The sequence below is a fragment of the Indicator indicator genome, chromosome 12, assembly GCF_027791375.1.
Source record: "Indicator indicator isolate 239-I01 chromosome 12, UM_Iind_1.1, whole genome shotgun sequence".
Classification (NCBI taxonomy): domain Eukaryota; kingdom Metazoa; phylum Chordata; class Aves; order Piciformes; family Indicatoridae; genus Indicator; species Indicator indicator.
In genome coordinates, this window is record NC_072021.1 from 1,969,213 (window position 1) to 1,978,859 (window position 9,647).

General features: G+C 49.3%; 1 protein-coding gene across 1 annotated transcript; it reads left to right on the top strand.

Moving 5' to 3' along the window:
• Window positions 1-335: 335 nt before the first annotated feature.
• Window positions 336-1,336, top strand: PEX2 (peroxisomal biogenesis factor 2). Its single transcript, XM_054385584.1, has one exon. The coding sequence runs from the start codon at window positions 336-338 to the stop codon at window positions 1,248-1,250; it is 915 nt and encodes a 304-aa protein (XP_054241559.1). The 3' UTR covers window positions 1,251-1,336.
• Window positions 1,337-9,647: the final 8,311 nt, after the last annotated feature.

Sequence of the window (9,647 nt, forward strand, 5' to 3'; positions counted from 1 at the left end):
TCTTCCAGCTTGTCTTTAGAGGAGAGGTGCTCCAGCCCTCTGATCATCTTTGTGACCTTCCTTTGGGCCCGTTCCAACAGCTCCATGTAGTCCAATATATAGTCCAGTAGACTTCTGTAGAGGTGAAATTTTATGCTGTTAATGTAAAGCTTCCTGAGGTGCCTTGTGGCATTTTACCAGCCTGGTAGTGTGGTGTTCTGAAGAAGCTTTCCTGTTGTTTCCTGCTCACTGCTGGGGATCACACCTTTGTATCTTTACCAAGGACAAATCCAGGAGGTGCTCCCTTACAGTAACATCTATTTCTGTTTATTCCTAGAAAGGGTTTGGCTGAGGAAATGGCCTCCAGCACTGGAAATGAAAAGAGCGTGAACCCTGTGCTCAGAATAAGTCAACTGGATGCCCTTGAGCTGAACAAAGCCCTGGAGCAACTCGTGTGGACCCAGTTTAGCAGCTGCTTCAGTGGCTTTAAACCAGGAGTGCTGGCTCATCTGGAGCCAGAAATAAAAGCCTTTCTGTGGCTCATACTGTGGAGATTCACTGTGTATTCCAAGAATGCCACCGTGGGACAGGCTATCCTGAACATCCAGTACAAGAACAACTTCTCTCAGACAGAGAAGTACCAACCCCTGAGCAAGCAGCAGAAGCTGTGGTACCTCATTTTCACCGTCGGTGGCAGATGGCTGGAGGAAAGATGTTATGATTTATTCAGCAATCGCCAGCTGCAGTCTCTCTGCAGAATCAAGAGTGTGATTGGGTTTGGAACTGGACTGGTTAAGCTGTGTGGCCTGCTCAACTTTCTGGTCTTCCTCCAGCAGGGAAAGTTTGCCACGCTGACGGAGCGCGTCCTGGGCATCCGGGCGGTGTTTGGGCAGCCGCAGGGCATGCGCCAGGTGGGCTTTGATTACACGAACAGGGAGCTCCTGTGGCACGGCTTTGCTGAGTTCCTCATCTACCTGCTGCCCTTTATCAACCTACAGAAAATCAGACTCAGGGTTTCTTCGTGGTGTTCGCCTGTCACAGGGCTGCCCAGCAGCGAGCAGGCAGCGGCAGCTCAGTGCAGGGAGTGCTCGCTGTGCGGGGAGTGGCCTTCCCTGCCTCACACCATCGGCTGCTCCCATATCTTTTGTTACTACTGCATTAAAAGTAACTATTTGCATGATCTGGACTTCACATGCCCCAAATGTGGCTCGGAGGTGCACAGCCTGCAGCCACTCAAGTATAAAATTGAAATGACAGAACTGCATGCCTGAGATGAGGGTGATGCGAAGTGTGTGGAAAAGATTAATGTAAAAAAAAAAAATCAGGAGTTACTGTAAACAGACAATTTAAAGGTGGTGTTGGAGACTCTGTGATTGGTGTAATGTTTGTCTTCACTGGGTTGAATTTTTCACTGACTGACAGTGCCAGCTTGCCTCTCTGAAGGGAGGAAAAGACAGGAGTTTACTGTTCTCTCAAGACTTCTTGTTCCCACTGAGGTGCCCTGCTGTAGCCAAGTAATTCTTCGTTAGAGTGCCAGCCTGCCCAGTCCTGCCTGCATGCTAAGTACTCCCTCAGAGATGGAGAAGTAGGAGGACAAGGGGTATGATTGTCCCCCTGGACTAAGCACTGCAGAGGCCACGCCTTGGAGTCTTGGGGTCAGTTTTGGGTCCCTCACTCTAAGAAGGACATTGAGGGGCTGGAGCAGGTCCAGAGAAGGGCAAAGCTGGTTGAAGGGTCTGGAGAACAGGGCAAGGGAGGAGCACCTGAGGGAAGTGGAGGTGTTTAGCCTAGAGAATAGGAGGTGGAGAGGAGACCTTCTGCCTCTCTACAACTCCCTGAAAGGTGGTTGGTGCCAGGTGGGGGTTGGTCTCTTCTCCCTAGGAACAAGTGACAGGATGAGAGGACATGGTCTTAAGTTCCACAAGGGGATGTTCACCTTGGATATTAGAAGAAACCTCTTCACCAAAGTGTTGGTTAATGAACCTGCTTAGCAGGTAACCAGTAAAGGCCCTGCAGGCATCCATGTTCTGACCATCTGCAGGTGAAACTTTTATTCTGTTGAAAAGCATTTGAGAACTCAAAGTCTTCAAGGTAAAGCCAAGAAACACAAGCAGTTAAAGCTGAAGGACACACAGGTTTCATAAGTAGATTTCTACAATAGTTTGGGTTGGAAGGGACCTTGAAGATCATCCAGTTCCAAACCCCTGCCCTGGGCAGGGACACCTTCCACTGACCCAGGTTGCTCAAGGCCTCATCCAACCTGGCCTTGAACACCTCCAGGGAGGGGCATCCACAGCCTCCCTGGGTAGCCTGTTCCAGTGTCTCACCACTCTCACTGGAAAAAATTTCTTCCTAGTCTCCAGTCTAAATCTTTCCTCTTCCAGCTTCAATCCATTGCCCCTCATCCTATCACTACAAGGTGTTACAGAAAGTCTTTAGCCAGCTTTCTTATAGGCCCCTTCCAGGTACTGGAAAGCTGCTAGAAGGTCTCCCTCTTGAGCTTCCTGTGTTCGAGTTTATGCCCATTACCCCTTGTCCTGTCACTGGGGACCACTGAGAAGAGTCTGGCCCCATCTTCCTGACACTCACCCCTTTGGCTTTTTTAAGCACTGATAAGCTTGCACCCTCAGCCTCCTCCAGGCTAACCAGCCTCAGTGCTCTGAGCCTCTCCTCACATGAGAGCTGTTCCAGTGCCCTCAGCATCTTTGTGGCCCTGCTCTGGACTGTCTCCAGGAGCTCTTTGATAGTACAAAAGTCTTACTTGAAGATACGACAGAAACAAGTTGGAGACTTTGTGACCTCATCAAGGGAAAACTCATTTTACAGACTAATTGCATTGATAATTTGGCTTCACAAGCATCACATTTTTGGGTTAAAACTCAGGTGTAACCAAGGCCCACGATGCATCTGCTGATGCTTCCTGCAGCAGAGTTCACGTTTGGCTTGGCGTTTGAATCTCTCCAGTGGCTTTCTCAAAAGCAAAGGGGTTTAGTGTTCAGCTACCATGAAAACAGACTTCTGAGTAGTCCCAGAATCACAGCATGGTGGGGGTTGGAAGGGACCTCTGGAGATCATGCAGTCCAAACTCCCTGCCACAGCAGGACCACCCAGACACATCCAAGTAGGTTTGGAATCTCTCCAGAGAAGGAGACTCCACAGTGTCTCTGGGCAGCCTGCCCCAGGGCTCCAGCACCCTCACAGCAAAATTTTCCCTTATATTCATGGGGAACCTCCTGAGTTCCAGTTTGTGGCCACTGCCCTTTGTCCTGTCACTGGGCCCTACTGAGGTGAGCCTGGCCCTATCCTCATGACACTCACCCACTCACCCTTTGGTATTCAGGAAATCCCCTCTGGGGCTGTGCCTCTACAGGCTCAACAACCCCAGGGCTCTCAGCCTGTGCTCCTCCCAGAGCTGCTCCAGGGCCTCCCTGCATTTTTGTAGCCTTTGCTGAACTCTCTCCAGTAGTTCCCTGTCCCTCTGGAACTGGGGAGCCCAGAACTGGACACAATCCTCCAGCCCTTCACCAGGGCAGAGGGGAAGGAGAACCTCCCTTGATCTGCTGGTCACCCTCTTCCTAATGTACCCCAGACCACCATTGGCCTTCCTGTCTGTGAGGCATCACTGCTGGCTCACGGTGAGCAGCAGGAGCTGCTGTCCACCACCACTCCCAGATCCTTCTCCACAGAGCTGCTTTCCAGCAGGTCACCTCCTAACCTCCTACTGGTGCAATTTCCTTCTATGCTTTGTTTCAGTTCTACTTTTTGAAGCAGAAACTCTATTTGTTGCTAAAAGCCTTTGTTTTACTCTTAAGATACCTTACCAGAAGGTAAAAGTGTTAATATTGTCCCTGTTGATTTCTTCTCTTGCAAGGGATGGAAATTGGAATTCTCTCCTCAAAGTCAAAGCCCTTTTTTGGCAGTTTGTAAGCAGCTGGTGTTCTGCTGGTGACTGTCTCTCCAGTAATGCGTTGCCTTAAACCCTGAGCTCTGTTCTTTCACATCTACAGCAACTGAAAGCACATTTTTTTCATAAACAGCAAACTTCACCTCATCAAAATTCATTACATCAGGGCATAAACAAGTCCTTTTCCTCCCAGTCACTGGCAGTAAGTGATTCATCAGTTTTCCACAGAAAACCAATTTTGGTGCAGATGTTCTGTAATTTCCAGACTCCCTGGATTGTAGAATCAGATCAGCCAATCCCAGGGCAAGGAATGCAGGGGTTTTAATTTTTTTTTTAAGAGGGAGGTGGGTGGGAGTAGAGGGGAAGGCTGTGCTTAGTCTTTTTAATAGGATTGGAAATCATCTGCTGGCTCATCACTTCTGTGGGGTAACCATAATCAGCCTACCCTTTCCTTTCCTCTACAGACCAGCAACTTACCCACAGTGCTGATTCCAGAGCAAGTGCAAAGTGGATAACCTGCAGGAGAGAAAAATCTGCCTCTGAGGCTGAACAGAACAGAACTGATTTAGACCATTGTCTCCCTTCCCACCTTTCTCCATCCCTCCCTCCCTCCCTGCTCTGTCTCTTCCTTCCCTCCCTGCCTCCTCCAGCTCTTTCATCCTTCTCTCCTTCCCCTAGCTCTTCCTTCCCTCCCTCCCCCTCTCCTTCAGTTCTTCCTTCCCTCCCCCAGCTCCCCTTCCTTCCCTTCCCTCCCTTCTCCAGCTCTCCTTTCTCTCTCTCCTCCATCTCTCCCTTCTCAGCACTTCCAAGTTCAGACATTTCCTGTCAATGTCTACCAGCCTTGCCTTTATATATTTTTGCCCTTTTGATTACTGAGGACCAGTAATGAATTTCATTCAGTTCAGGTTTATCCTAAAGACCAAAAATAAAGGGTGGGCCTGGCAGTGCCTTTCTGCAAGAGTTTGCAATTCTCATTCTCTCCTGTGCAGCATATGGAAGGCACCCCACTCTACTGCCATTGCATTAAGTTATGTAGTACCAGATTCAGTTCTGAGAGCTGAAGGAGGGCAAGGAGACAAAGGAAAGAATGTACTCAGGTGAAAATGAAAAGGCCTCAATAAAGCTTGAAGCAGAGAAACCAGAACAGTGCTGGTAAGCACCAGGAACCAGAAAGCAGAATTATTTTTCTGCTAGGGAGAATGAATTTCATCAGTACCTCCCAGAGTGGGTTGAATTCAGCCCTTGGAGAAGAAGCTGATAGCAAAATGCCCAGATGAAGTCAGCAAGTACCTGTTGGCTCACACTGCTTTAAGGCTCCTGTTTCCCAGGCTGTTTTCTCCATCACTACTGTTAGCATCACAAGAGGGCATTTCTCCAGATGCATGTGGATCACTGAATGAAGAGCAGGACCTCATCTTGGATCTGTACCCAGGGGAACAGCATCATTTGATGCTGAAAAAATGAGTGAGAGCCCTAAAGCACAAACCTCTGTTCAAAGACCGAGAAGACAGCCAAGTCCAGCTCCAGCTGGGTTTGGTTGGCTTGATCAGACCCAGGATTTCACCAGATGTAACTGTGTGTACACCAGAAAAATCAAACCTTTCAGGACCTGATGAGTTTTGTTACACCATGGCCTGTCTACATGGCACAGTCCCTGTCCATGAGAGTAAACTCACCAGAACAAGAAAGCTTTGAGTCATAGAATGCTAGAATCCTCTTGGGTGGAAAAGACCTTCAAGTCTGAGCCCAACCATTCTGGCTAACCCATGTCTCTCAGCGCCACATTCCTATCTCTGAAACACCTCCAGGGGTGAGGATTCAACCACCACCTCCCTGGACAGCCTGTGCCAGTGGTTGAGAGCCCTTTCAGTCAAGAAATTTCTTCTCATATTCAACCTAAACCCTTCCTGGTGCAGGTTGAGGCCATTTCCTTTTGTCCTGTAGCTTGTGACTAGGGAGAAGAGCCCAACACTCACCTGTCTCCAACCTCCTTTCAGGGAGTTGTAGGGAGCCAGAATGTCTGCCCTCAGCCTCCTTTTCTCCAGAGAGAACAGAGTGAACTTTAGGATCTGCTCTTGTAGATCAGGAAGTTCTAGAAGCAGTGCCAGAGACTGTAACATCAGACACCTAAGAAGAGTTTACACAGCCTTGGAAGAACAAGCTGTGACAAGACAAAAACATGGGCTAGGAGAAAAAAAAGCTGCAGGCACAAGGACAGAAATAAAAAGAGGAAGTAATTTCAGATAAAAGCTTGAGGAGGACTTGGAGAAGGCACTTGGCATCCAGGGACAAAAAAATTTACCTTGTGCAGGCTGGTGGAGTTGAGAGCAGCTGCTTCTCACTGAGGCATTGCAAACTCCTGCTGACTGAAGCTGTGCCTTTAGGGTGCCTTGCTGGAGCTCTGTCTGATAAAACCCAATCAGCCTCACTGCATGCTCCAGGGGAACTTCTGCAGCAAGATTGCTCTCTGTGATGTAGGTTATGCCAAGGTGTAGCATGGAAGCTTAATGCTGTACTGTATCAGCAGCCCAAGGAAATCCCAGAGAGCAACTCTTTTAATTCATTGAAGTTACACCACCCAGAGAAAAGGACTCAGCTCTGCAGCCATCCAACCAGATCTGGCCAGGCTGGAGAGCTGGGCAGAGGGAACCTCCTGAAGGACAAGTGCAGAGCCCTGCAGCTGGAGAGGAACACCACCAGCCACCAGTACAGACTAGGGGTGGTCCTGCTAGAAGGCAGTTCCAAAGTCTTTACCTTGAGGTCCTAGTGGGCAGTTAGTTCTCCATCGACAGCAATGTGCCCTTGTGGCTGTGAGATCCAATAGGATCCTGGGGTGCATCAAGCAGCTGTCAGACTGGAATGGTGCAGGGGCAGCAGCAGTCACAAAGTGCTCTCGAAACAAGGGTAGTTCAACTGATCCTCCCAGTGGAGCAGGTGTTGATCTGTTAGAAGGTAGAAGGGCTCTGCAGAGGGACCTTGACAGGCTGGACAGATGGGCAGAGTCCAACAGGATGGCATTCAACAAATCCAAGTGCCAGGTGCTGCACTTTGGCCACAACAACCCCATGCAGAGCTACAGGCTGGGGTCAGAGTGGCTGGAGAGCAGCCAGGTGGAAAGGGACCTGGGGGTGCTGGTTGACAGCAGCTGAACATGAGCCAGCAGTGTGCCCAGGGGGCCAAGAGAGCCAATGGCATCCTGGCCTGCATCAGGCATAGTGTGGCCAGCAGGAGCAGGGAGGTCATTGTACCCCTGTACACAGCACTGGTTAGGCCACACCTTGAGTCCTGTGTCCAGTTCTGGGCCCCTCAGTTTAGGAAAGATGTTGAATTGCTGGAGCATGTCCAGAGAAGGGCAACGAGGCTGGGGAGAGGCCTTGAGCACAAGCCCTATGAGGAGAGGCTGAGGGAGCTGGGGCTGTTTAGCCTGGAGAAGAGAAGGCTCAGGGGAGACCTCATTGCTGTCTACAACTACCTGAAGGGAGGTTGTAGCCAGGTGGGGGTTGGTCTCTTCTCCCAGGCAACCAGCACCAGAACAAGAGGACACAGTCTCAAGCTGCACCAGGGGAGGTTTAGGCTGGAGGTGAGGAGAAAGTTCTTCCCAGAGAGAGTGGTTGGCCATTGGAATGTGCTGCCCAGGGAGGTGGTGGAGTCACCATCCCTGGAGGTGTTCAAGGGGGCATTGGACGTGGCACTTGGTGCCATGGTTTAGATAGTCATGAGGTGTAGGGTGACAGGTTGGACTTGATGATCCTTGAGGTCTCTTCCAACCTTCTTGATTCTTGATTCTTGATTCTTCTTGATTCACCCTGAAAGTGTAAGACATTTCCATGGTGGTTTGACCTGATAAAGAATAAAACAAGATGTTTCTTTTTGCCAAGCCATCGTTCAGCTAATTCTAATTTAAATGTTTCTAATGAGCTGTGACATACAAAGGTTTAGTCCTACATACAGCACAGGACTGCTGGCAAGAAAATGTGTTCGCAGGCAGCAAGGAAAGTGTGGTGCTTAACCAAACAACAGTGCAGGAAGATTCCCCTCTGGATGGTGTTAGCTGCAGTGACAGCTGCTCACACAGACAGCACAACCTGAAACAGTGCTTCACCTGAAAGCAAAATAGCCTTAGAATTGTTTGGGGTGGAACAGACCACTGAGGTCATCCAGGCCAGCCAGTCTCTAACTCTACCAAGGCTGGGGTTAAACCATGTCCCTCAGCACCACATCTCTGCCTCTTTGAAACACCTCCAGGGATGGGGATTCAACCACCAACCTGGGGAGCTTGTTCTAGTGCCTGAGAACTCTCTCAGTCAAGAATTCTCTTTTCATATCCAGCCTAAACTTCCCCTGATGCAACTTGAGGCCATTTCCTCTCATCCTACCAAGATGATTTGCTCCATGACCTTCCCCAGCATGAAGGTCAGACTTGCAAGCCTGTGGCTCCCCAGATCCTCCTTCTGGCCTTTCTTGTAGTTGGGTGTCATGTTTGGTAGTTTCCAGTCAACTAGGTCCCTTGTTAGCCAGGATGGTTGATAATTGATAAGCTCACAACCTTACCCCCCCACCCTCCTACACCCCTTAGGGACAAAGAGTCCCTCAAAAAGTTCAGCCTCCCCCTTCCCCTTGGACCTCTTACAGAAACCAAATAGCAAAGGCCCAAGGTCAGAAGGAAGGTAGCACAGCCTGAACCCCACCAGCAAAGCAGCAAGATCCAGCAGCCAAGAGAGCACAAAACAACTCTGCTGCAAGATGGAAGGTCTTCAATACTCCAATGGAATGATTTTAACCTATCATCTATTGATATTATTCTTCAGACCAATTGAATTAGATTCACTTAGCATTATTATAATGTAAACTCTGAGGGGTCCAACCCCCTTGAACTGTCGAAACCTTGGGAACAACTCTGTTTATAACGAAATTTTAGTTTCAGTCTGGAGAAGAGAAGGCTCCATGGAGAACTTCTTGTGGCCTTCCAGTATCTGAAGGGGGCTACAAGAAAGCTGGGGAGGGACATTTTAGGGTGTCAAGTAGTGATAGGACTGGGGGGAATGGAGCAAAACTAGAAATGGGTAGATTCAGATTGGATGTTAGGAAGAAGTTCTTCCCCTTGAAGATGGTGGGACACTGGCACAGGTTGCCCAGGGAGGTGGTAGCAGCCCTGGATGTTTTTAAGACCAGGCTGGATGTAGCTGTGAGCAACCTGCTGTAGTGTGAGGTGTTCCTGCCCATGGCAGGGGGGTTGGAACTGGATGATCCTTGAGGTCCCTTCCAACCCTAACAATTCTATGATTCTATGACTCTCACAGCACAGTGACAAGCTGTAGGTATAAGCCTGCCTTGGTGTCTCAGCTGTACTCAGTGCAGTGTCTGATGCTGTCAGCTACCAGACAGCTTTTTCAGCACTGGAGAAGGAAAAATGCCTCCAGTCCTCTGCCTGGAACTGGGTATCCAAGCCCAAACCAGCAGAACTGGTTTGTTTGCAAATTCCAGATAGACTCTCCAAGGCAACCTCACCTTCTGCCAGTAGTCATCACACTGCTAAATGCAACTGCACAGCAACAATGAAGGGGGAGGAGCTGTAAGGCTCACTTTGTGCCTATCAGGATTACAAATAAATGCCTCACACACCCCAAAACATACATACAGAAGAACCTGAGTGACTGTAATCCACTGTTTAAAGCAAACTCATATCCCATCATTTGTTCTCTATACCAAGTCTAACCAGCAATGCAATTGAGACCAGTCCTGCTTGTTCCCTTTGGGGGTGGTT